The sequence below is a fragment of the Aspergillus luchuensis genome, chromosome 6 (assembly GCF_016861625.1).
Source record: "Aspergillus luchuensis IFO 4308 DNA, chromosome 6, nearly complete sequence".
Classification (NCBI taxonomy): domain Eukaryota; kingdom Fungi; phylum Ascomycota; class Eurotiomycetes; order Eurotiales; family Aspergillaceae; genus Aspergillus; species Aspergillus luchuensis.
In genome coordinates, this window is record NC_054854.1 from 625753 (window position 1) to 652268 (window position 26516).

General features: G+C 49.1%; 11 protein-coding genes across 11 annotated transcripts; 3 read left to right on the forward strand and 8 right to left on the reverse strand.

Moving 5' to 3' along the window:
• Positions 1-1909: 1909 nt before the first annotated feature.
• Positions 1910-3050, forward strand: AKAW2_60221S (glycoside hydrolase family 28 protein; the record flags this gene model as incomplete). Its single annotated transcript, XM_041692321.1, has 2 exons — positions 1910-2539; positions 2592-3050. The coding sequence occupies 2 exons, from the start codon at positions 1910-1912 to the stop codon at positions 3048-3050; spliced, it is 1089 nt and encodes a 362-aa protein (XP_041545719.1).
• Positions 3051-3492: 442 nt separating this feature from the next.
• AKAW2_60222A (NmrA/HSCARG family protein) lies at positions 3493-4745 on the reverse strand (the record flags this gene model as incomplete). Its single annotated transcript, XM_041692325.1, has 5 exons — positions 3493-3752; positions 3829-4161; positions 4221-4371; positions 4431-4642; positions 4703-4745. The coding sequence occupies 5 exons, from the start codon at positions 4743-4745 to the stop codon at positions 3493-3495; spliced, it is 999 nt and encodes a 332-aa protein (XP_041545720.1).
• An 810-nt stretch (positions 4746-5555) lies between these two features.
• Positions 5556-6729, reverse strand: AKAW2_60223A (glycoside hydrolase family 16 protein; the record flags this gene model as incomplete). The annotated part of the gene is made up of 2 exons (XM_041692326.1): positions 5556-5859; positions 5930-6729. The coding sequence occupies 2 exons, from the start codon at positions 6727-6729 to the stop codon at positions 5556-5558; spliced, it is 1104 nt and encodes a 367-aa protein (XP_041545721.1).
• A 1660-nt stretch (positions 6730-8389) lies between these two features.
• AKAW2_60224A (phosphatidylserine decarboxylase family protein) lies at positions 8390-9538 on the reverse strand (the record flags this gene model as incomplete). The annotated part of the gene is made up of 1 exon (XM_041692327.1): positions 8390-9538. The coding sequence occupies one exon, from the start codon at positions 9536-9538 to the stop codon at positions 8390-8392; it is 1149 nt and encodes a 382-aa protein (XP_041545722.1).
• Positions 9539-10309: 771 nt separating this feature from the next.
• AKAW2_60225A (cupin domain-containing protein) lies at positions 10310-11048 on the reverse strand (the record flags this gene model as incomplete). The annotated part of the gene is made up of 3 exons (XM_041692328.1): positions 10310-10474; positions 10534-10599; positions 10692-11048. The coding sequence occupies 3 exons, from the start codon at positions 11046-11048 to the stop codon at positions 10310-10312; spliced, it is 588 nt and encodes a 195-aa protein (XP_041545723.1).
• Positions 11049-11641: 593 nt separating this feature from the next.
• On the reverse strand, positions 11642-13384 carry AKAW2_60226A (Zn(II)2Cys6 transcription factor; the record flags this gene model as incomplete). The annotated part of the gene is made up of 1 exon (XM_041692329.1): positions 11642-13384. One exon carries the CDS (start codon positions 13382-13384, stop codon positions 11642-11644), a length of 1743 nt encoding a protein of 580 aa, XP_041545724.1.
• A 2702-nt stretch (positions 13385-16086) lies between these two features.
• Positions 16087-20210, forward strand: AKAW2_60227S (uncharacterized protein; the record flags this gene model as incomplete). Its single annotated transcript, XM_041692330.1, has 3 exons — positions 16087-16611; positions 16667-19442; positions 19492-20210. The coding sequence occupies 3 exons, from the start codon at positions 16087-16089 to the stop codon at positions 20208-20210; spliced, it is 4020 nt and encodes a 1339-aa protein (XP_041545725.1).
• A 261-nt stretch (positions 20211-20471) lies between these two features.
• On the reverse strand, positions 20472-20985 carry AKAW2_60228A (uncharacterized protein; the record flags this gene model as incomplete). Its single annotated transcript, XM_041692331.1, has 2 exons — positions 20472-20654; positions 20719-20985. 2 exons carry the CDS (start codon positions 20983-20985, stop codon positions 20472-20474), a joined length of 450 nt encoding a protein of 149 aa, XP_041545726.1.
• Positions 20986-22319: 1334 nt separating this feature from the next.
• On the forward strand, positions 22320-23279 carry AKAW2_60229S (uncharacterized protein; the record flags this gene model as incomplete). The annotated part of the gene is made up of 1 exon (XM_041692332.1): positions 22320-23279. One exon carries the CDS (start codon positions 22320-22322, stop codon positions 23277-23279), a length of 960 nt encoding a protein of 319 aa, XP_041545727.1.
• Positions 23280-23425: 146 nt separating this feature from the next.
• AKAW2_60230A (uncharacterized protein) lies at positions 23426-24877 on the reverse strand (the record flags this gene model as incomplete). The annotated part of the gene is made up of 1 exon (XM_041692333.1): positions 23426-24877. One exon carries the CDS (start codon positions 24875-24877, stop codon positions 23426-23428), a length of 1452 nt encoding a protein of 483 aa, XP_041545728.1.
• A 16-nt stretch (positions 24878-24893) lies between these two features.
• Positions 24894-26200, reverse strand: AKAW2_60231A (uncharacterized protein; the record flags this gene model as incomplete). Its single annotated transcript, XM_041692334.1, has 2 exons — positions 24894-25242; positions 25317-26200. The coding sequence occupies 2 exons, from the start codon at positions 26198-26200 to the stop codon at positions 24894-24896; spliced, it is 1233 nt and encodes a 410-aa protein (XP_041545729.1).
• Between the last annotated feature and the right edge of the window lie 316 nt (positions 26201-26516).

Genomic DNA, 26516 nt, shown 5'->3' on the forward strand with positions numbered 1-26516 from the left:
GTATTTGCATTCAGTTATAGTAGCTGAACTGGGTAAAGCACTGTATGGAACCAGTCGCAGCACAAAATGAATCTATCATGCAAAGGTATTTTTTAAATCAAGTTAGTCGAGTCCAGGTATACTCGTAGCTACCTCCAAGACCTAGAAACTAACTACCCCTGTTGAAGAGCCGATGATAGGAAGTCTCACGCAGGCGATAATATGTAAGCAATGTATGTCTTATTGAAAAGACAACGTGACCTTGGCTCTCAATCCTCACTTCTCCCGCTTTTACTCCTCCACCCCCTTCGAGAACTACATCTCACCCAGCGCGCCCTTTGCTCTCAACAGCGTCGTTTACTTTTACCTGGTGACTATTTACCACCCTAAAACATATGATGAGATGATGGAAGACGCGGTGCTCGCGCTCTACGCGGACAGCAACTGATTACTGCCATTTCGCGAAGGTTGTTAGTCCGCATGTACGGTTCGTTTGGCGCTTGTATGGTGGTAAGATTCCTAACTCTTCATAATGCCCAGATAACCGCTTATCAAAGCCAATGTAAATAGGACAATACTCTTCCCGCTCCTAGGACGATGACGGACGGCTGTATTATTTCGATGCCAGGAGGATCTCCTGTTGGGAATGCTCGACATGTTTTGCTTCTACAACCTAACGGGAGGAGCGATAGAGCGAAGCCGCTATCCGGTGGGCAATTGATGAAGAGCGTAATAAGCGGGTCAATATAGTTCACCTGCACTGCAGGGGAATCAAGGGGCGCCGTTTGCCTTTTGTGTACCAGCCTCAGACATGACCTTTTTGCGCCAGAATTACCGTGTATCCTGTCCGAGGAATGGGTTCATCGAAGGTATGCCAGTATTTGTGCTCGATAGCATCATTCAGATTTTGAGGCTACTATGTTAATGCTGCTGCAGGTAAAAAGTCCTGCTCAAGCTGCAATCGAAAGACAAAACTCGATTGTGACCTTCCCACAACGAACCGCCCCCTATTCACTGCGTGGCCAGTATAGTCCGCCGGATTCGCTCACCGTTAGCCAATGGCTTCCTCCTTTCCTGTCTTGTCCTTCCTCTTCTTGACTGGCCCCACTCCAGGTTGCTTATTGCCGGCAAGCTTTCAACCCTGATTAGCGAGCATTGCGCACTATTCCTGATCTAGCTGCCGAAGGAACGGTTGGACGCTGCACTAGTTTCAGGTCGAACCTCTGATATTAATATTAACTACAGACTAGCCGATCACGCTCCGGATCTGGCACAGAGTGATTTTGAGAACCATTCATTGGTGGAATTTGCGAGGTACCGTAAGTGCCGCAGACCCTGCATTTCAAGCTGCTGCCTTACTGGGATTAATATAGCTGCAATCTCGTACTCGTACCCTGCAGAACCGGCTTGGATCCTAAGCACCTAATCCGGCACCCGCTTCCTCCAGGACTGACGGCTGCTTGTGAAGGCAAGTTAGTTATAGTGTTGCTTGCTTATGTGCTGAGCCGGCGGTATATATGAGTGTTTCTCCGTCTTGTCACCTGCGACAATAGGTCCACGCTCGAGAGATAAATTTTGCGTTCTTTTCATCGATATGCGAACCTGTTCAGTAACCCGCGGACCCCGTCGGCTGATCAGCCACCACGGCTCGTACAAATTAAATGCCCACCATACAGAACTTGAGTTCATTAAAAAATAAGGTAACCTTTGAGACAACATGTTAATATGAAACGGGGGCCCTGGACCAGAATCTCTCCAGGGGCTGTCGGCAGTTATGGATTTCCGATTTAGAAGAGGTTCGCTGAAGTTGTGACTATAAGAACCTCATGCCTGCTGATGCTGAGTTTAGTTTGCTCATCATCCTACACTCATTTGACATCAGACCGATTACACTCTTTCTGTCGTTTTTTCTATCACTATCGTTTTGATCATGCACTCCTTTGCTTCTCTTCTCGCCTACGGCCTAGCTGCCGGCGCCACCCTCGCTTCCGCCTCTCCCATTGAAGCCCGGGACAGCTGCACCTTCACCACGGCTGCTGCTGCCAAAGCGGGCAAGGCGAAATGCTCTACCATCACCCTCGACAGCATCAAAGTGCCCGCTGGAACCACCCTCGACCTGACCGGTCTCACCAGTGGTACCAAGGTCATCTTCGAGGGCACTACGACCTTCGACTATGAAGAATGGGCAGGCCCCTTGATCTCCATGAGTGGCAAAGACATCACCGTCACTGGTGCCTCAGGCCACCTCATCAACTGCGACGGTTCGCGGTGGTGGGACGGTAAGGGGACCAGCGGAAAGAAGAAGCCCAAGTTCTTCTACGCCCATGGCCTTGACTCCTCGTCCATTACTGGATTGAATATCAAGAACACTCCCCTTATGGCGTTTAGTGTTGAGTCGGATGACATCACCCTGACTGACATTACCATCAACAATGCGGACGGTGATAGCCTGGGTGGACACAACACTGATGCGTTTGATGTTGGTAACTCGGTCGGTGTAAATATCATCAAACCATGGGTTCATAACCAGGATGACTGTCTTGCGATCAATTCTGGCGAGGTAAGCAGCTCTACATGTATACGTGATTTGTAACTATACTTATATTCTATAGAACATCTGGTTCACCGGCGGCACCTGCATTGGCGGCCACGGTCTCTCCATCGGCTCTGTCGGCGACCGCTCCAACAACGTCGTCAAGAATGTCACGATTGAGCACTCCACCGTGAGCAATTCCGAGAACGCCGTTCGGATCAAGACTATCTCCGGTGCCACTGGCTCCGTGTCTGAGATCACCTACTCCAACATTGTCATGTCCGGCATCTCCGATTACGGCGTCGTTATCCAGCAGGATTACGAGGATGGTAAGCCTACGGGTAAGCCCACGAACGGTGTCACTATTACGGATGTCAAACTGGAGAGCGTTACTGGTACTGTGGATAGTAAGGCCACTGATATCTATCTTCTTTGCGGATCTGGTAGCTGCTCGGACTGGACTTGGGACGATGTGAAGGTCACTGGGGGAAAGAAGTCTAGCGCTTGCAAGAACTACCCTTCGGTGGCTTCTTGCTAGGTTAGTAGGTTGGTCGGTTGTAGCACTTGCTAACATTCATTTGCTTTGAGGGGTCAAATATATTCGGGACTAATGTTGTGGAGAAGAGATAGCGTCTGGTAAGCTTCAGTGGTGGCAGCGTGTATAGCTATTTACAATGTAAATTATCGCATGTTTATACAGATCAAATACTCAGTTAAAAGGGTTCGCCCTCAGCCACAGATAACCAAGTCCCTCGGCAGGTACTAGGCTCCGGGAACCACTGCCTGGCCTTGATTCTTTGCAGATAGATCTTTTGGTAAATCAGGATGGTATGCTAAGTTAACGATGCAACCAAATTCACCGCTACTCCAACCCGCGCATAAAGCATACGCCAGAAGTGCAAGGGATAAAGACAGCCAGCTGTGTCTTTGCGCAAGTAACTCTGCATAATCCAGTTTCTGACATAGTATAGTCATCTCTTCTACACCTTGGCAAACTCCCTCTCCATAAACTCCCTCACAGTAATAAGCGTCTCCCTCCCCTTCTCCCCCTTGGCCTTAAACGCCACCTTCTTCAACGCGGCAGCAGTCTGAATCTCCGTAGGCCCATTACCGAAGTACTCCCCATCCCTAAACTGCGAATAGATAAAAACATCCCGCTCTTGCTCCCTCCAATATTCCCCTTTCGTATTCATGTCGTTCGGGTCCGCCAGAACCTCATACCGGGCTTTCTTGCCAGTCACTATACCCATCACCGTCAGCAACCATCTTTCCCCCAGACAAAGAATAATAATAATAATACTAGAAAAAAACCTTACCGGAAACAAACGTATTAACCACCTCCGCCGACGAAACAATATCACTCGACCCCTGAATCAGCCGTCTATTCCACCGCAACGGGTTAACAAAAACCCCATGAACCAAATCCCCAAAGTCATCTTTCATACTGATCCAGGGGAAATCTTCTTTCCCGCCCCAAAAGGGCGTCTTGTATGTTAGATAGCCCTCAGAGTCAGGGAATGTGGGCCATCCGCCGAATAAGTCGGCGTAGTCTGGCTCGAGCCAGTTCTCCATGAACCACGCGGCGACAATGGGAGTTACGGTTTTGAAGCCCTTGGTGGTGTAGGCCTGTCGTTCGACTTGGATTTTTACTGTATTATCCATTATTAGTCTAGTCAATGGAGATATAAAATGGTTTGTGGATACTCACGATCAAGACCAGGACATTTTACTGCCCCATTGGTCATTTCTGATATCGCAAGACCGGAGCTATACACTAAGTGCTGCACGCCGGATAAGGCCGCGCATTCGATGATGTTGCTGCCTAGGTCGGCGTCGTTGAGGCCTTTGGCTTCTAGTTCCTACAATTTATCCAAGTTAATAGCATTACCCCAGTCATATGAGTAGAAGTAGCACAAACCGGATCCTCCGAATTCGTATTCACAAACGCCCCCCAACTACCCGAAAACGCCTGCTGAAGTTCCTGTCGGTTGAACCCATCGGCTTTGACTAGCTCTGCGCCTAGGGAAGCCAGTTCTTTGGCTTTGCTTGACGATGGGTTCCTGGTTATGGCCCGGACGTGAAAAGTAGGGTTTTGTACGAGAGAGCGCACGACGGAGCTGCCTTGGCGGCCTGGATGGGTATATAGTTAGTTTTGGGTATGGGGGAGAGGAGGGTAAGGGGGTAAAGTACCGGTTGCACCGAAGACGGTGATGGTTTTGGTGTCGATTGTCATGGTGGAGAGGGAACTGGGCTGTTGGGATTTGTGATGGGGAAAGTATGCTGGCACTGGGGATAGTTACTACTATATGAGATGTATATATTTGTCTTCGCTATATAGCAGATGGGTTATGATGTTTGAGTCTGGAATGTCTGGATGATTCACCGCTCCTGCTTGGTGCATACTTCTAGATTGTTGGATTGTCTCATCTACAGTCTAGCCATGGGGTCCAGGTTAATGCGGATAAAGCATGGAATTCTATCATCATATGACAATGTGCCTGCTAGGCGAGGGGGACTGACAAGCCTGCTCGACTTACCTACCAAGCACAGCAGTTGGACAGTCAGACGCGCAAAACCGGGTATAGTTTCTTGCGTGGCAAGCAAACTAAACCTAACCTCCTTGCATGAGAGTGGAGCGTAGATCATTGGATGTATCGTGTGGCTATGTCTGCAGAGTAGCCGCCACCTAACAAATTGTCCTCAGGGCGAGATTTTGCTGTCTGTGCATCCAGCTGGATTGCGTACTAGAAAAAAATTTGATGGTAGTGTATTCCCAATAATGTACATTAATTGCCTTAATGATCGATAAACCGCTCCATCTATATACACAATTATGGATGACAAATGCTCTCAAAAAATAGACCACGCATTAAATCGCTCAATATGTATCTCAAAAATAATAATGTAACAAATCTAAGTGTTTCGCATTAGACAGTCGGTATCCAAGTATGGGTAAAAAAAGGAGAGAAGAGAACAAATCGACATGTGCTTCACCCATCGTAAAACATTCCGCACAACACCACGAGCAGATAGCAGGGTTAGGCTATTGTCCCACTGCTTGGTAACCACGACGATTCGTCCAGTCGCTCTGTCTCCATTGCTTTTTGTACGTTTCCATCTCGGTCGGGTCCGCGGCAGTACCCTGACCTTCACCAAGAGCGCGCTCGAGACGACCTTGGCGGCGCTGGCGCAGGAAGTAAAGGACAAAGCCGGCGATACAGAGAGCAGCGAAGGCAGCGGCACCGCAGTAGACGCCAATGTGGGCTGCTGTGCCCAGTTTGTCCCATTTATGGGCAAGCGTCTCGGCGGGTTTCTTCGAGATTTCTTTGGCGGCAGTGGAGTTTCCACTATAGACAAGAACAGTTAGATGAATAGCCCTTTACCTAGGTGACTGGCATCAACGATAAAATGACTTACCTGACAATTTCAATACTTTCGTAAGACCCATTGTGGCCGATGTACTTGTACTCCTTGCCCGAGGAGAAATCCTGGACACGGATCTTCTGTACCGTCATAGTAAAAGGGACGTCGGTCCAATTGACCAAACCACCACCCCATTCGATGTTTCCTATCGACTGCGACGCAATACCCACAGGCCAATTGCTGACCTTGACTCTGCACGGCGTTTGGGGATAGTTCTTGCCATAGACAGTGAGAGGTTCGGAGTAGTTGACCGTGCGCCTCAGTTCGCCATCAATCCACCACTCCAGACGATCCTTGTCCCAGTAAGTAGTGTAGTTGTGGAACTCGGTATCCGCGTTCGATACAGCATGGTAGCCACCGCGATCACTTGTCGTTGTGTTTCCCTTTCCGAAGAAGTCTGATTGCACCTCGCTGGTGTTGTATCCCACCCACTCCCAATCGATCTCGTCCAAGTCATCAGACTGCAGGATCACGCTGCTGATGATACCTGCACCCTTGGCCATCTTGACATGAGCCTCCATTACACCGAAAAAGATGTAAAAGTTCGACACCAACAAGGTGGAGGCGTTTTCCGTCTTGATGCTGAATTCTGCTCCTTCCGACGTGTACTCTATCTCCCCCGTCTGCATATCCCAAAGCTTGTCATCTAGCGTTTGGTTGAACCACCATGTGTGCTCTGTGGACAGCGCCGCGTCGGCGGGGCATGTGCTGTTGATAGGGTTGCAATCGGTTTCATCGGCGGCCACCAGGCTGGCTAGCACCCCTAGGAGCCAGGCATGGCGAAGATAGAACATGACGGCGGAACTGCGAGGAGGGCGTGGTAATCGAATTGGTGGTCAGAGTCTGGGGTGACCCGACTCAGATGGTGGTGGGTTTGGGTGCGGGATGGGTATGGGCGGGTTCGTGGCTGTCCTGGGGGAGGGATGACAGGAATGGTTTCAGGTTCATGGCTCGTGGCGGGCAGGAAGGAGAAGGAGCCCATTGACGGAGTTATAGCGCTGGAGATAAAAAAAAGTGCCTCTTTGGCTTCTAGCGAGCAAGCTATCGATAGCACAGAAGCAAAGATGGTGGCAGCCAATCAAGGAGCGAGTCGGCACTTAGTCTCCGAGGCATCGGCGGGGGCTAATCCCACTATAGGCAGCTTTCAGGGGCAAGGGCCCAAACCCAACTTTTAAAAATAGGGGCAATCTGCCATTTGTCCCTGAAAAAGGGACACCAGACGGTGTCTCTCGTCGAGCCTGGTTATTGGTAGCCACGATAGACTCCACCTGGGTCTTTTATTTCACCCATGAAAACTGGTTTTTGCTCGTGTCGTGGAGGAGGAAGATTTTTCCTCTCGCCTCTGCTCAGGAGACAGCTGAGCGGTTGGTCCGAGCCATCCGACAGTAATGCTGTTGCAAGCGAGTTGGGGATCTGCTGATATGCGGTCGAACGATCCAATTAAAGCAGCACAACTCCATCGCAGCAAGATTACAGGAGTTCGCAATTAAACTTGGGGGGCCCTGGGGGCGAGTTGACTCGGAGAGAGCACTAATGACAACTGGCTGTTGAGGGTTATTCGGGTCAGCAACTTCTTCCCCGGGGATGGTTGCCATTTCGAGTGGTGATGATCCACACCACCAGCCCCTATTCGGACTAGCAGGCAAAACATTTTCCGGTGCCATTCCCAGACAGGAAGTTGGATTTCCCGATTAGTCAGAGCTTGGCGGGCTAGTGCGCAAAGCTTGACCGGGATAGGGTTAGTCGATCTGCCACTTTCCGAGAGGCTGCTTTGATAGGGTCGGATCTAAATTTGTTGATTGCAATTGTTGGCTCTCCAGGGGCTGCATGAAAATTTGGGAGCCTGATCCAAAGGCTTGATCCAAAGGCTTGTCTCTCAAATCGGAGCGCTGTCAGCCTACAGTTCTTGCACAAGCATGTGCCAGAAGGCTTGGCTCTTCTGGAACGTTGACTTGGTGAAACATCCGCTCTTGGAGGCAGATTGTATAATCGTCGTAATAAATTCTTTAAGTCCATATTGAGAGGGCGTTCTGATCGGTCTCATAGAAATGTTCGAAGTAGCCGTTAGGTACTTGTAAATCCATCAGGTTACACTAACCATTGTAGTACCCCACAAATACGAAAACGATGTCTTGGAATGAATAGATAGCGAGATAGGCCTATATTAGGAGAACCGCTCCTTTTAATCTTTTTATGGTTTCCTTCAGTATAAACCATCGTCCGTCACGGTACTAGTAAGGACTGGGAGTATTATATATCCTGCCGCCCTTCACATTCACACCACATTTGGCATGAAGAACGTAGTAGTACTCTTTGCTTCTTGAACCTGTGATGGCCAGAAGAAAATGTATAGTAACATCGTAACTTTGATTATCACTAAAGTTGACCAAACCTTCAAGAACCAGACTAGACGGACAGATTGGTACAACGAAAGCTTTGGTGTACATGGCTACCTCACTCAGATACCCCACTGATATTCCCCAGAGATATCCGGCTTATCTCCTGTCCAACCTTCATATTTTCCGTATCCTTCCAATCAACCCTGACCCGCGGTTCAAAAATGAGACAATGCGTACTCCCCCCAAAATGGAACATCCCAAGCTCCTGACCCTTTTCCACATAATCCCCAGGTAGCACCGTCGTCTCGCACGAGCCACGTTCCAGTATCCCCGCAAACAAGCAGCACACGACCACTTTATCCTCAGTCTCAATGACGATCAGGTGTCGAGTAGCCGTGTGCACGGCGTAGCCCTGGGATTCGGAAACCCAGTTATCCAGACTTGTACTATCCCGTTGAGCAGGGCAGAATACCCCAGGGATCTCCAGAGTTCTGACGATAATTCCCGAGACGGGCGCATGCCACCGATGGTAGCCAGTAGGCTCAAGGTATACCTGGAGAACCGTACCGCCGACAAATTGCCCCGCGATCGGATCTCCATCGAGCATGTCTTCGAGTGAGTAGGGTTGATTCTTAAGCCAGTACTCATCTTTAATATTGGTAGCGAATTTATGGGTGACTCCATCGACAGCAGCAGAAACGACACCGGGGTTGTCTGGCTCCGCAATTGGTCGGGCACCCTGACGGAGCTCTCTGTTGAAGAATTTCTCCCAGGAATTGAAACCCCAGTGGGGCTTGCTTGAGTCGCATACAAACGTTTTCTCGAAGTCGCGCATGTTGGCGAGAGCGTCGGGGCTGAACCAGCCATTAGGCTCGCTGGTTAGGACGGCTGCTGATTCTGGGCCGCAGAGAAATTTGCCCCAGTCCTTGAGGATGTCATGGAAGGCATTGTTGACCTTTGCGTTGAGGAAGAATTCGTACCCGGATGGCGTGCGAATGTATGGCTCGATGAACCTGGTCAAGGGGCTGCTGGCCCAGCGTTCGGTAGAAAATACGGGCGCACTTCGAACAAGACTGTTTAACTGGACGATGAAGGTAGCGAGGTTGCTAGGGATGGCTGGATCTCCCGGGCGGGTTTGCGTGAACATTTCTGTGGTAAGCTTGTAGAGCTTGGGGTCGCTCTCGATCAAGGACTTGAACGCCTTGACGCTTGTGTTGAGGTTGGTGGATGTAATCTGCGATACAACGTTCTTGATGAAGTCCATGATGGAAAAGTGGAGCTTGGGGCCCTGTGTGACGTTTTAAGGGTTGGACTAGGATAGTTAATTCCATGCAAGAGTGGATAAATTACTAGGTTAGGGTGCTGATGGGCTTTTATGCCAAAATCTTCTGTCATGTGGAACACATGGGGTCCTGCTAGTACTCTATTTCACCCCTCCCTTCACCCATGGATGGGCACATTGAGGTAATACGATCGTTGCATCGGAGATCGAGCCCTATAGTTAGCATCACCTTTCACTTCATTAGTACCTTCTTATGTTAATTATCTGCAGCAATGCAGGGTTCCCACGGTTAGCAATCATGAATTCTGCTTCGATAACGTCTCATATAAACAGCTTATGCTTTTGCTTCTCTTATGTTAAGTTCTTCTCGTAGCGGGTATCATGGAGAACCTGAGAATACTGGATCGGATAAATGCTGACACGAGAATCTAGGCCGACTGACAAAGTGTACAGGATTCCATGTAACACAACTGACTTTTTTTGTGGCGCGATACTCACATGATTCTACGTCATCTTGCTTAGGTCCATAGAAATAGCATAGCTTAAATGGAAGTGTCAAGGCCCGTTTGTCAAGGCAAGAAGTTCTGCACCAACTCCACTGTAATTGACGATCAAATGTATTTGATAGGGAGATGTCGAATTGAATTCGATATTGTGAAGACTAGTATTCAATGTACAGATAGCAATTCCAAGGGAGACAGCTGATATAGATCAAGTTCACAAGCTATCATTCCGGCTCGACAACTAAGTCACTCAGCCTCGTTTCCAGACTGTAGGTAAATGTCCCTCCTTTCCGTAAATGGGATCAAGAACCGGCGTAGGCACCGACTCACAGATGATACGCTTCTTATCCGTTTCCTCCTGTGAGTCAAGTGCTTCCTCGTAATCCCATGGCTGTTCTCGGGAATTTCTATCATTCTGTCACGGCTTCAGTCAGCTTGAACTTCATGCCATAAGTAGCATCAACAACTCCTTACCAGCGAATACCATCCAATAATCTCATAGTTGTCGGAAGTCTTCGTGACGCAATGCGTGACCCCAGCCTACACAGACATAGCTCTGTCAGTAATGCAACTCATTTGACTTGTATTTCTCCATTATGTTCAGAGAGGAGCAGACTAGGGATAAAACATACAGGGAACACAAACACATCTCCCGCGCGAGCAGTAAACACAACACCGACCTCCTCACCATTCCCATCAACGTCAGGGTCGAGGGGTGATTTTCCAAGCCGGTATGTTCCTGTTCCGTGGAGAACTGTATACGCCTCGTGGGTGATGGAGTGGTAATGAGGGACAGCTGCCAGCGCATTTTCTGCTATTTTCCAATGACCTCCATACACCCATTCACTTTGCTCTATAGCGTTGGAGGCACCTTGGGGCGTCTTGTCGACTAAAGCATCCCTGTAGACGAGGACTGGACGGGTTGAATTGGGAGAGTGGATTGTTGGAGGGACGGTGAGGGTTTCGGGGGGAACTTTGTTGATGAGCATTCTCTTTTCTAATAGGCAGGTATGTGACGCTGATTTGCAATTTAAAGGTGATGAGGTGTTAGGGAAGTAGTTCGTCTATTTATTTAGTAAAGAAATGGCTCAGAAGGCCTGGAGGGAGGAGGGGAGCTGAAAGTTAGGCAGGAACCAGTCATTTTCCAATCTCGGATGGTGCTTTATAGGGTCGGCGGGTGAACTAACTCCAGTATACAAAGTCTGCTAGTGAACATGTTATCGGTAGTACATTCCGACATGCGGGGCGTCTTTCCGATTGTTCCATGCCATTCCCGAGCCGTGAGAATACCCCGCATGCAGGGATCCGATCGTGGATAGCATTAGCCGGTGTGCTATAGGGTATAGACCGTGCAGATCAAGGACGATGGATTTTGTGGCTTTTATCGTTCATTCAAACGAGTGATAGGAATGTTAAAGGATAAGCTTCCGAACGAAGACATGGACTAAAAGCTCGCCGTCCTTGGGCTCGCTCGGATACGCTTGCCTATACTGAACCGTATGTCCTTCGGACCAGAGTACAAGAAGAAAAGATCACAAGAGATAATCGTATGAGTATTATGGACGTTTGCTGACATTCCAGCTTACGCTAAACTCAAAGCATCACTAACAGGCATGACATATTCTTCCCAGTCATTCAGATCCGTGATAGACGCTGGTGACCTTTCCCGCGAAGACTTGGACAAACAAAAGTCGCGAGATTTCCATACCTGCTCGATAACAACACGCGCCCGAGTTACACTAGAAACACTGCTTTTACTCATCTTCATGAGTAACTCCAAGACAAGCCTTCGCCCGTCCGTCATCTTCCCAGTATCCGGATCCAACATAATTGCAAAGTCGAGAGGGTCAAGTTCCACAGCAGCGACGAAAAGAGGCCAGACGACCTGACAGGATGGCTCTAATGCGAGTAGCTCAACAATATCTTTCAATATTCTGCGGACGTAGGTTTTGGTTATCGAGTCGGATGGTGTCAAACCATACAATGCACAATTCAAATAGACTATGGAAGTCACTCTTTTCAACTCGGCAATTCTCTGAATGATGTGGTTGTCCCCGTCGATTTGCGACTCCTGCTTGATACCCTTCAGTCTGTTGATCAGAGAGGCAGCTCTGACGTTGAACGTTTCGTGACCTTCATCAGCGATAATATCTCGTCTAGACCGACTCAGATCCATAATAGAGAACAAGATGGAAACAAGAGCAGGACTGCAACCCATCCAAGGATTTATGGCTGTGTCTTCGTCACGCCAATAGGTCGATCCGAAAAGCTCCGCCTTTCCACAGGCAGTTCGCCCCATCACGTCTTGAAAAGCAAAGAAAAGCTCAGTGAAAGATGATACTGCGTCTTGCTGTACATCTTGATTGGCCCCTTTCAACGCAATTTGCTGTCGCCGGCGTAGTCGAATAATATCTTTTGCTCCCTGGAGATGTATAATCCATTGGTGGTTGCAGTCATCAACAATGTCATATAAACATAAGAACATCATGATGACCAGGATTTCGGGGTCTTCTGTGACTATATCCTTGGGATGCGTCTTGAGGCGATGTCGAAGATGGTTCAAGACCCGAGCTTTAAGTCGCAGAGAAGGTTCGCTATACCTTTGATCGCTTTGGGACCAATGACAGGCGGCCAGCGCCTGTATGGCCTGCAGGACTGCGGGCGGAGCGGATACACAATAAGGAAGGATGACAGATGCAAAGGGTGACATGGACAGAGGACTTTGCACTGTTCGGGGGCATATTTGGTTGACATAATAGTCGAACAGTACTTGATTTCCCAGGTCATCTAAAGATGGAAATAATGAAAGAGGTGATTGTAGATTCTGTAACATCGCTTCTCGTATATTTGTGGACAAATCATAATGGGGTGGCGATTTTGATGATGACGATACTGGCTCACGAGGCCCCAACTCTCCAAGGACTGTTCTGGCATCGACTGCCGGGAGCAGATGTGGTTCGGCGCATTCTTGTTCATCAGCATAAAGTCGTCGTAGCGACGAGAAATCTGTATTCACAAAAGTCCAAGGCTGAACAGCTGGAGTAGCAAGCCATGTAGTGTCTTCGGGAAAAGTTGAACTTAGTCCTGGAGCACCGGTTGGGCCCTTCCGGTTCAGCTTAGACCTGCCAAAGGCGATACCCTGATCTCGATAAGTTGATTCCCATTTCAGTCGGAATATTGTCCGGCATTGTAGGTCCTTTTCCCAGCATCGGGTGCAGATCGGCTTTTTCTCGTCGCACTTGACTTTGTTTTGTCGGCAGTTCGTACAACCCAACTGAGACCTGAAAGATGCTTTATTCTTGTTTTTATTGAAAGGCTCATTCATGACGGCCGTTCACGCGTATTCAGCGAAGATCCTTTGGAGATCATAGTGTAATTGCACGACTTTCTCCTTTTAAAGTAGGCCCAGGCGAGCGCAAGAGGTGAAGCCGTGCGGAACGGCAGGTCGATGCGACATTTGAGTTTCGGGTGGGACCGGGGCAGTGGATCCCATTTGCTGAACCCTGTGGGAGTTGAGCGTATTATTCATAGAGAACAGCACTTTAACTATGGTTCTGATTGCCTGATGATAGAGGGAGATTTGTAAAGAATTGTAAGGCTTAATAAGCACTCCTGGTTAGTTAAGAGATGCTGTGGTTAGTGTATATGCAAATTCACGCAGTTCATCATGACAATATCTAGATGGGCCCAGCTCATGGCAGCTACGGTCGCCAGTTGGCCAATTGGCAGGACAGTTGTATATCAAGTTCAACAAGTAATCGAGATAGAAATGTGTTTCGAAAGTTCAATTCCCTCTAGGGACTAGCAATCTCAACTCACCTCGGTGACCCAGACATCATGATCGCAAAACATGTAGTAAAAGGCAAGAAAGACAAAATTCTGTGCCTTCATTCGAGGAGCACTCACACGTGTGCTGACTGAAAAATTTGGCAACAAGACTACAGTAGCTAATTGTGTTGATAGCGCACGCATCCATTCTGTTGTTTACTTGTGTGGGGACACATATGCAGGCCCTAATTTGGCTTCATGGGTGGGTACTAGTCTAGACGGATCGATACCATCGGAGAAGTAGGTTTGACAGCCTTCGTTAGACACCAGAACAGAAGAAAAAGGTCTTCTCCCAGCAACCTTCTGTGTGCTGTGTGCTGCTGTCGGTTTGCAATGAGTAAGTAGTCAGAAGTACTGTCTCAAATATTGAAGCTGCTCTGTATGACTACCACTGTCCCTAAGCGGAAACGATGAAATCCGGGCATCCATCCCTGACCTGAAGAGCCCACAGGTCTTGAGCATGCCCAAGGTATGATGTGGCGAATATGTGAGCATGCTTATCTCCGACACGCAGCGTGTATCATCTAGGAGGCATGCGTAACCACAGCTCCGACCATGGTCGGAATAGCTACAAGACCGATCGTCGTTCATGACACGAAGGACAGGAACGGCCAAGAGGCTAGGCGAAGCTTGTCCCAACCGAAGATGTAGCTAAGATAGGGGCATTAGCGGGGTATCTGCGTGATAAGGCTGAACAGCTCCGGTGATTTGAGGGTCGAGATGGACCGCCCGGAAAAATGTGGAAATTACATTTGTCCAATACCACGCTGAGGAGGATGAGGTGACAGTTCATATATCCTGAGACCTGAAGATTATCAACGCTTTATATTAAATGATAAGAAATGATCTGGTGACTGGTGATGACGAGGAGAAGAAGGCGCAGCAGGGGGGACGTGCACCGAGTGTGGAGAGAGGTGCCACTGAGCACGGTATTATGCCGTGGTTCATAGCGAGAGGTGACACCGGATGTTGTGTGATGCTTGGTTCGACCGTCCTACCTGGCTACTAGTTTTAATGGAGGTATGCTCCCTGCGAGGTTATCGCCATTGAAGGTTCTCATTGCGAAAGCCCTGACCGCCCCAGGCAGCGAGGGAAACGCGCAAACGGACGCGAGCTGGCCAATCAGGGGGATTCCCTCACATGGCCGGCCAGAATATCCCGGCATTTTTCTCTTTCTTCCCGTTGGATCTCCGCTTCTGCCTCACTTTCCAATAGGGTCCAGATTCTACTTAATTCATCCATTCTGAGTCATGCCGAGCAAATTCAGGTTCTTATCGGCATCCTTCGAACGCGTTGAGTCACCTCAGCTCCGTCGGGCTCCCGGACAGGCAACGCGCGGGGGAGCGGCTTATCACTGGCAGATGAATCGTATTCGCTGACTGCAGTAGCGCCGTCCGTTCGCCATGCACAAGGAAATTAGCTCACCAGCATCTCTCCATCTTTCTTTAAAAAACCCAGGGCCCTTCTTCTTGCCATTCTCGGCACAAAGAACACCAACTCTAACAATCCTGTCCGAACGATGGTGCCTTCCATCGCCCCCGGAGAGGCGGCGGTTGTTCTCTTTGTCCTGATTTCGTTGGGGACCATTTCGCCGGCCAAGAGATTGATCAACGCGAGGTGGAGGAGACACGCGAACCCCGACGACATTCGGTATGAGGATAAAGATGGAATTGCCACAAAAGAATCCACCAGTCAATTGTCAAACCAACGCCCCTTTATCGTAATTTTTCTGCTGAATCTGTGTGGACTGGGTCTGTCTTTTGCCAACTTGATCGTTGCGGCAATTAGAATTCATGAGACAAAGGGGTCCGCTTCACTGGGAATCTGGCTGCTGCCGCCAGCATGGGTGCGTCGACATTCTCCTACCACTGGATCCCACCTTCGGAGAGGTCTATTGGGATGGCTGCTGACACTCCATAGCTACTTCTGCTGGTGCAATTCGCAGACTCACTCACCCAGACACACCCAGTTGCGAAATTCGACAGCGTGCTGTGGAAGCAGCCAACAATCCTTCTGATTGGAGCTATTTCCTTTTCCGTTCTCGCTGGCGAAAATGTCTCCGACGTGAGTAGAACTAGCGTCACCACTATCCTGACCGGAGTGCAGCTGCCTACTCTTCTGGCCCTGGTCGCGGGTATATGGTGCGTGGAACGGCGCCCGGCTGTCTTCGACCATGACGGCAAGGAAATAGACCGAGAGATGACCGTTAGCCTTTGGTCGCGTTTGAGATTTATATGGGCTCCTGAGATCATGTCCGAAGGTGCCAAAGAAGCATTGGAATCTGAAGCTCTTCCGACTATGAATCATGCTATTCGTTCCAAGGAAGCCTCGACCGATTTTAGTGCCATGGCCTTGACAGACGCCCAACCACTGTGGATCCGCATCTTTTGGCAGTTTCGGGTCCAGCTTCTGCGTCAATGGGCCGCGGTTCTCATCTCCAATTTTTTCGACGTCGGGCCGTCATTCGCAACACTGCAACTTCTTCAATACATGGAGTCACGAGAGAATGCAGACGTACGTGACCCGACTGCTTGGAAATATGTCCTGATGATTGGGATCGCCACCTTGAGCTCCACCCTGGTGGACTCGCGTATTATGTGGTGGGAAAGAGGCTATATCGTCGTTGCCTTGCGGTCGACTTTGACTTCGCTGGTATATCGTAAGTTGCTGAGAAAGAAATTGAGTACCGACCCTCCGAAAGATGAAGGAGGCGAGATTGAAGAGGTATGGGAGCCCTGATTCTTGTGCGTTTACCTTACTAATTATTCTTTACTCGCAGTCGGGCCAGGACGGACCCTCCAAGTCCGAACAAGACATTATCAATATGTTCGCGGTCGACTGCAACCAAATCGCCATTTTTGCGTCCGAAAGCTCCCAGTGTGTGAACATTATCGGTAAAATGCTGGTGACAGTGGCGTTTTTGTGGCTTCTCATTGGATGGGAGAGCTTGTGCGCTGGCCTTCTGGGTATTGTGGTCCTTTTCCCTATCAACCAGTACCTAGCGAAGCGCTATGGTAAGAAGCAGAAGGCCCTGATGGACATCCGGGATCAACGCACCACAATGACTACGGAAGCTCTGCATGGTATCCGACAAATCAAATTCTCCGCTGCTGAAGATGTGTGGTCAGACAAGCTCGAAACTGTACGTGAAGAGGAGTTGTCGGTTCTGTGGAGTAGCAGGCTCGATAATATTTACATGACGATCGGCTCGGAGTTTACGCCCATTGTCCTGACGGCCTTGTCTCTTACGACCTATTCTTACATCCACGGAAGCTTGCTACCTTCTGTAGCGTTCACAGCGATCAGTCTGTTCCTCCAGCTTGAGGGCATTGTTGGGCGGATCCCTTACTTGTTAGTATCTGTTATCACCGCCCAGGTGAGTGCCGACAGAATCGACAAGTTTTTACGCGCGCCAGAGCAAGAAGAAAACACACATCCGGGAGAGGTCATCTCGTTCCATAATGCATCTGTGACCTTCCCTTGCGATGCTCAGGATGCAGCAGCCGACCGTTTCGCATTGCGAAATCTCAACCTGGTATTTCCGAACAACGCTCTCAGTATTATCTCGGGCCCGACGGGATCCGGAAAGTCCTTACTGTTGGCGGCTATTTTGGGAGAGGTGGAGGTGCTGGGTGGCTACGTCCATGTCCCGCGAGATGTCTGTCCCCAGGAGCGCTTCGATAACAAGGCAACTGCTAGCAACTGGATCCTGCCAACGGCTATGGCCTTTGTTTCCCAAACTCCGTGGATTGAGAATGCCACGATCAAGAACAATATCCTTTTTGGTTTACCCTTTGATCCGGTCAGATATGAGAAGGTGCTGCAAGCATGTGCACTGACAACCGATCTGGCCTTGTTCGAGGATGGTGATGAGACCGAAGTCGGCGCTCAGGGAATCAGTCTCAGTGGCGGACAGAAATGGCGCTTGAGTCTGGCACGCGCCATCTATTCACGCGCTGGAATCCTCATCATGGACGATGTCTTTAGCGCTCTCGACGCTCATGTGGGCAAGCATGTCTATGAAAACGCAGTAATGGGCGAGCTCGCAGTGGGCAGAACTCGGATTGTCGCCACTCACCATGTGTCGCTTGCCTTGTCCGGAGCGAAATATGCTGTTAGTCTCTCTGCTGACGGAACTCTCAAACACGCAGGTTCTGTGGACCAGCTAGAGGCGAATGGCGAACTCGATTCTATCCAAGAACCAGATAACAGGGAGATCTTGATTGAGGAAGAAGAGGAGCTGACAGTGCCGGCTGCCTCTGCTCCTACCGCCCCCAAGGGGCCCCCGAAGAAGCTTATTGAGGCGGAGAAGAGAGCCACGGGTCGTGTCGAGATGTCAGTCTATTCCGGGTATCTCAAGGCAACCGGAGGATGGTCATTCTGGATAATTCTTTCTTGTCTGTTCGCGTTGTTCCAGGCATTGATTTTGGCTCGGAATTACTGGATCAGGATCTGGGCAGATGCCTATGGCGATGAGCAGGGGGTGACTCAATATACATCATGCCCTCAACACAACAACCCGCAGATACAGTTGGCAGGCTATTCAACGCATACAGTCTGCATGAGCAGGTCAAGCAGTCTCCCGATCAACGTTCAGAACCGAAGTCTGTGGTTCTACCTGGGGTTGTACTGCGTCATTTCGACCTTGTCAGTGATAGTTGCCGTTAGCCGGGTATTCAACCTGTATTATGGAGCCGTCCGCGCATCACGGAGAATATTCAAAGATATGCTACACAGCGTATTCCATGCACCTCTTCGATGGTTCGACACAGTTCCCACGGGAAGAATTCTGAACCGTTTCACAGGAGACTTCAGCCTTCTGGATTCACAGCTCCCGCAGATGTTCTATTACTTTGCCATTACCCTCTGGGAATTGGTCGGTATATTGGTTGCAGCCATTTTCATCTCACCGTTTATGGTCTTGGTTGCGATCTTTCTACTGGCATCTTGCGCCTTCATAGCACGGAGCTACCTTGCTGCTGCACGAAACATCAGGCGCATTGAATCCAATAGCAAGTCGCCGGTCATATCACACTTTGCTGCATCCTTGACTGGGCTTTCCACTATTCGAGCATTTGCCAAAACCGAAGAATTCAATAAACGGATGTACGATCTCATCGACACTTACGCCGCCTGCACATGGTATGCTGGCTATCTCGGCAGCTGGCTTCATCTTCACGTAGGATTTGTGGCCGCTTTATTTCCAGCCACTGTGGCTGCCTTCGTGATAAACACCCCAGGTATCGATGCTAGTTTGGCTGGATTTGCCCTCTCCTTCGCACTGAGCTTCACTTTCTTGACTGCCTTCACTATCCAAATTTCGACAAGAGTTGAGCTGTTCATGAATGCAACAGAGCGCATCTTCGAGTATCGAGACTTGCGGATCGAGAACCCAGACGGCGCCAGCGTTAGGGCCAGCTGGCCTGAAACGGGTAGAATAGAGGTTGACGAGCTTGAAGTCGGTTATGCACAAGGTTTACCATCGATCTTGAAGGGACTGACCTTCACTGCGGAGCCGAACCAAAGAATTGGGGTCGTCGGTCGGACAGGTGCTGGTAAGTTGCCTGCAGCATTCCCTCTTCCTTATCCCACTAACAATGACAGGCAAATCTACTTTATCTCTTGCTCTCTTCCGTTTCTTGGACACCCGCAAGGGCAGTGTCGTCATCGACGGAGTCGACATTGCCAACATCCGACTTCACGATCTCCGTACCCGCTTAGCCATCATTCCCCAAGACCCTGTTCTATTTTCCGGTACCATCCGGTCCAACCTCGACCCCCTGAATCAATACAGCGACCAGGAAGTCCGAGAAGCTTTGACGCGTGTCCACCTCATCCCCTCCGGAAGTAGCACACCACTATTGAAGGACGACCAGGGTAATCAGTCTGGTGCTAGTTCCACCATTGCCGCTTCCGAGCAGATCGGAAACACCAACATATTCCAGTCCTTATCATCGCCTGTTGCTTCGGGCGGATCGAACCTATCACAGGGCCAGAAACAGCTGCTTTGTCTGGCGCGTGCTATTCTATCCCGCCCAAAGATCCTCATCCTCGATGAAGCTACCTCCGCGGTGGACATGGAGACTGATATTCTGATCCAGCGATCCATTCGGGAGGCGTTTACAAACACCACGCTGTTGGTGATTGCACACCGTCTCAGCACCGTCGCAGACTTTGACCGCATTCTGGTCATGAAGGATGGTGTTGCGGCAGAGTTTGGAAGCCCTGCAGAGTTGGTAGAGACAGAGGATGGCATCTTCCAGGATATGGTCAATAAAAGTGGGGAGACGGAGGAGTTGAGACGGATGATTTTGGGGTCATAAACCATGAGCATTTACGTTTGGATTGTTGATACTTGCCACTCCTTAGACTTCGTCGTGCATTTAGTAAGCTACCATTGAAGTCCTTTTTTGCATTAACAAAAAGAAAAAATTACATTTACAGTTCAAGTTACTTGTCCTATTAGATCCTGCTGTGAACTGTGTCACTTATCTGAATACATTTCCCCAAAAACCGTCGCATTTACGTTTTAGTTGTATTTCGAGTCCCCAAATGTAGGACACAGCACATCTTCGCCCAACGGCTTAGCTACTTTTACGATTCCCCTCCACCCTAGGAACATACTTCAAGTACAGCGACGGGAGCAGAGCACCCATGTACTCCTTTGTTCCTTGGACAAACTTATCCTCATCATACTGATCCCCTGGCAAGATGTTGAACTCATGAACAGTCTTCGCGATCAAAATCTTCGACTCATTCGTAACCAGCTGCGTTCCCGACACACGAGTGCACGCCATAACAAAAGGGAATGAAGGCTCGACGGTCACGAACCAGCTCAGGCATCTCCCCAGTCCAGCGCTCTGGGTTGAAGCGATCCCCCTTGGGGAACCATCGAGAGTCTTTTAAATTTACCCGGAAAGGTACCTTTAGCTCGACGTTTCCAGGAACATACGTCTCCCCAAACTGAAGCCCACCAGGGGCGGTGTTCACGGGTACCCTGATGGGAGCTGGGTTTCCTAGTCTGAGACCCTCGTTTAGGACTCCGTTGAGATAGGGAAGCTTACGAGTTAATTCGACTCTCAGTTCTCCATATCGCATATGGTATCTAGTCCCGCGGTCGCCATTATGAGCTGCGTGAAGCGTGGTTTCTATGTGGTCTGTCAATTTCCTTTAATCGACATGCAATCCAATCTATAAGGCTGGTCAGAATCGGAGGAATCCATCTTTCACCCCCTTCTATTATAGTGGATGGCGGAAGCTGGACGCATTAATGAGAACCAATGGCCTCCACAGTGTAATGTCCAGCTCATTGAGTGGAGCTTAAAAATGGGTAAGGGTCTGTTCTTTTGATATTTTGTGCTACCATAACTGTTGTCCCTTGCTTTGCTTATTATCACGAGTCAAGCCAGTTCCTGAAATTTTGGTGATATAACTTCTCTACTCAGATTATCCTGGATTGGTCGTCGAGGTACAACAGAGTCAATATCAGATTACTAAAACATTCCTTAGCAGATGATAAAATCTATATGCAAAGTATTTCCGATGTTGGTACGTTCTCATTGGCCTACCTTCTCACTAGCACATCGACCGGGTTGCACAGACGTATGCATGATGCTCTATCCGGAAAAATTCTGAGTAGCCCGCCTTGCGGTTGTAGGCTGAATGAGGAATAAATATCCCGCGTATCAGACCCCGGTCTGAATTTCAGACACCAAATTATACTTTATTCAACATATGTACCTCGTTCAATCTGAAAGATTCTCATGTACTCCTGCCATTTATACACACTGATGTAATATCATGTAGTAATGACAACTCAGCATATGACGTCTTTCCAGTACTAAAACAAGTACCTGACCTAATAGAAGGTCAATCTTCGTACCCAGAAATTGATAAACTCCACTATTGACTTCAACCTCGAGAATCCTACAGGGTTAGCCCCTGATACTATTCTCCTTATCACGCATAAGATCATGGAGAAGATCAAAAATATCTCCGATCCTGACCGACATACCTTAGTTAGGCGGCCAACATAAATCACACCATGTGCTCGCCTTTGCTCTCTTCAGTTCTGCTCTCTTGGGGGTTATCCTCTAATTTATAACATGAAGATTGACTTTTTCTCAGCTCTTTCTAGGCCCGAATACGAGTGCCTAGAATTTCACGATGAAACCAACCTCAGTACTCAACAGAGAAATGAAGTATTTCAATGTGTACGCAAATGTCTGTTCCTATTGCTTGAAGGAATAGGATATCAGCAACAGGCCATACCAGCTGACGAACGTCTACGCCATGACCTCCATAACTGGGTCCAAGAGCATCTGACACATCTGTTCCCAGAAAATCTTCAGGCTCTGGAAGTTTTAATTGACACTTCTGCGCAAGTTGGAGAATATTTCTACGCCCATTGCTCGCCTGGGACAAAGCTAGTTATGGCCATCACTAGTCTCATCCTGTTTGCAAGCGATGACGACACTCTCCTCAGTCCAGAAGAGCGCAACCGCTTATCCTCCTTTTCCTGTAATGACGGCTATAGTCCTCCGGATGCTAGCCCTTGGACAGCGGTCCTTACGCACGGGCTACAATTGGGTGCCGAATACTTCGGGTCCCAAGACCCCTTGGTCGGGAGCCTTTCAGCAAATGCTATCCGCGGGTTCACGGAGGCATGTACCATGGAATACCGCATGGAGCACGGGAACTTGCCCATGCATCTTACAACCCACGGAAAGCCACGTCCAAGCTCCGAGTGGTGTGCGGCCGAAGCATTCCCGGGGTATCTTCGTTCTATGAGTGGCATTTCGTTTCACTATATACCTCCGATATTCAAGTATTCTCGTACCGAGGAGGTCCCTTCTCCTTACTGGTTGGGAGTGGCTCCCGTCGTCCGGAACTTCATTGATTACACAAACGACCTGCTTTCTTGCCCCAAGGAGGTCCTCAATGGTGAGACACGGAACTACCTTCTGCTAGCTACAAGGGCCAGGAGAGTAGCCGGAAGATCGTCCAGGTTTGGCTCGAAATTATGGACTTTCCGAGACACCTTCTGCGAAACACTTGAAAATGTGCAGAATATTGTTTTTGCTTTGGACAAGGCTGTCACAAGTTACATGCCCGCCGATAACAATGCACGGGAGGATGGTAACAAGACTCAAGATGATCCCAACGTGCAGCTGGCTGCAAAGTGCTGGTTCTCTTTCCGACAGAACTACATCTCCTTTCATCTGGAGTCCAAGAGGTACGGATTAGATCGTCTTGCTTTCGAGAGGAATAACTACACTGTTGAAGAGCTGTGTGCACCAAAGCACAAGCCCATGAATGTTGTTTGTGTAGGCGCGGCGACTGCTTGCTTATTTCTAATCTCTGCGTTGGGCTATCGTTATTTCCGCAAGTAAAATGTGCCTTTTAGTATTTTCTATACGCTGCGATGCAATTTCTCTTGAGATTGAGTCATACTCATTATCTTAGATTCACACGTTGAGCCTTTGGATCTCAATCATTATTGATAATAACAGAAAAACATAGTTGATCTAGTAACTGATCACAAAAGATAGCCTATAACCATACCCACAAAAGGGAACCAAGTCCATACTGTACTCTTAGAAGCAGAACCAGTGTATTGCGCCGATGTAACAGTAGATGTACCAGAGGCATGGACAGACGAAGTGTGACTTCCAGCAACATTTCCAAGGGTAGGGCGATTGATCCCGGGACTAGGAGACGGGGCACCCAAAGAATGGGATCCATTGCTCCAAGAGCTGAAAATAAAACTGCTGTTGACAAACGATCCGACATTGGAAACAGTCGAGGGGGAGACATGAGAGGATGGTCCAGGACTACCGGCTATGTCAGGGTGAGAGGAGTCACTGTTGCTAGATGATAGTAAGGACGATCCCTCTCCGGATGATCCTTGAGACTCGGCACTGGGTCTGATGGTAGATGCACCCGTTACCCCTTGCTGGGGACTGTGTGACCCGAGTAATGCCGAGCCTACTTTGCTGGTAGGTAGGAATGGCGGTATGTCGCTGACAGTGGGGGTCATGGTTGTGGTTATCGGAATGGTGGAGGTGGTAACGTAGGTTTTCGTTCCCTTTGTGATCGCGTATACCTCTGTTGTGTAGAGAACGGCTGTAATGATCGACGCTGAGGATTTACCTCCGGAAGGAGTAACTTGAGCACCTGAATTGTCTGCAGCAGTTTCAACAGCTGCTGATGTGATGAGAGTAACTGATGCTACTGCGGTTTCTGTCGCGAGATACGTCGTTCGCTCTGCATCAGCACAGGTAGCGGAAGACGATGGACAAGCTGTGATCGGGTAGACACGGGCTGTGTAGACCGTTGATGTACTGAGTCTTTCAATGCTCTGTCCAATAGATCCTTCCCCGATAGCTGTCGCTTGGCCGGAGGCATGTATGCCCGTTTCCTCTGCAGCAACTGGGAAAATAGTTGTGTATGCAGCAATTGTTTCTGTCGTGTAGTAGGTGGTCTTCTCAGATGCTGCGCAGTGCGGACTTTGTTGTGGACACCCAGTCATGGTATGCACCTTGGTAGTGAAAACAGTGGATGTAGCGAGGGCCTGAGGCTGTTTAGTACTCACTCCCCCGCTGCTGGATGTTTGTGCTGGGATGGCATATGCATCAGTTGTTTCTGAGGTAACAGGGCAGTTAGTAGTATAGAGGGGAATAATCTCTGTTGTGTAGCTGGTTGTCTTGTCGGAGGCAGGACAGTTTGAGACCCATGGAGGGCAGGCGGTAATAGTGTACACCTTTGTGGTGAAGACAGTTGAAGTCGTCATCTTTGGCGCGGCAGGGAAGGTAACATCTACCGGTCGTAGAGTGGAAGCCGTTTTGGTAGCCTTCAGAGGACAGATCGTGGTTTCAGTGGTAAATATGGTCGTAGTGCGCCGGGCTGACGTAGGGATACTCTGACTGGAAACCGTGGGAAGGTTGCTGGTAGAGCTTTGAGAAATAGGAGAAGGAAAAACAAGCGGCATTGAGGCAGATGATAAACTAATCATTGGAGAAGAAGACGACTGTGAAGGTAGAAGTACGGAGGAACTTCTCGGAGGGACGGATACTGGAACTGTCGAGTATAAAGCAGAGGGCACGAGCGAAGGAGAGCCCCGGAAGCTTGAGACCGGGGACGTTATTATCAATGGGACCGATGAAGTAAGAGAATTCGATGTCACAGGAGATGAAGAGGCGCTTAAAAGAGTGGAAGGTGAAGCAGTTGATGCAGATGGCACGACTGGCGTAGATTTGTCTATAGGTTTTGATGATGTCACTATGGCCGATGAGGATGCAAGTGTCGACGAGGATAGGATTGTCGAAGAGATTGTAACAGCAATAGAAGTCGCAACTGCACAAGGATTGTCATCTAGCCGAAGGGCAATATAGTCGACAACATTGTTATCTGGGTCGCTGTAGTCGTACGGCACGTAGGAATAGTCAATAGTACCACTTTCCGAGTAACAGATCCCCAGAAACCAGAACGTTCCTATACAGTTCGAATAGGTAGAGCAGACCTCGATGCAGCCCCAGATGTCGTCTTGTCTGGAGTTGGAAAGAGTTCCCGAATAGCTTTGCACGGTGTCGCTGCAGAGAACTTGGTAATACTCCTCATTGTATACGTAGTATCCGTCGACGCAGTCTGTGGTGGTAGGAAAAGTCGAGACAGTGCATGTCGAAGCCGTTGATGTGGCAACACTGGATGTAGTGCTAGTGGAAGCGACAGAAGCACTCGTCGACAATGTAATTGTCGATGTGTAAGTTGTTGTATATTCCATCACCTTCGTCTCGGTTGACAGCTGAGTAGAAGCGCCTGTTACAGTGACGACGCAAGGGTTGGTTGAAAAACGTTCAATTGCGGCCCAATGAGACGAAGTGACTTCCACTGTGAACGTGATGTCTGTGAGCAGCACACACTCATTATTATCATCCCAATTGAGACCTTGGCAGCTCGAATAGATGCCACAAAACACGAAGCATTCGTAAGGGCTGGTTGCTCCATGAATGGTCATAAATGGTGCTCCTTCCAAAGCTGAATCTGAGCACCATTCTTGCCAGTAGGAACCTTCCGCCGACCATATCGAATTGCTACATGACTCTGGAGCAACGCTACCAGGAGTACATGTGGTCTCAACGGTCGTCACTGGGAGAACCCCTGTAATAGTGCTGGTCACCGTATCGGAGTAAGTAGACGTTACAGTAAGGACCGAAGTGGGTGCAACTGTTACCACCGGGACTGTGGCTGCGAATCCTTGGATTGCTAGTGCTGCCATGTATGGTAGCCATTTTGTTGTCAACAATTGCCCCATGATAGAGGTCTTTACAAATGAGCGACTGAAGCAAAGTGATCAAATGAATGACGGGTGAAAATCGACACAGCTCCTACTGCTCACCCATTGGAAGAATTGGAACAAAGACGTGAGCTGATGGTCCAACTAAAGCAGGAGGAATAGCCAGGTTTTTGGACCTCGAGAACGTAGATATACCTGCTAGCAGTCTGCGCCACCGGGGCTTCTAGCCGAGAAGTACTGGTTATCATTGGCAGGCTTTCCAGATACTATCTACTAGCGCTTGCTAGCCGCGGGTTCGCCCGGGAAATTATAGGCGATAACGAGGGCTGAGCCT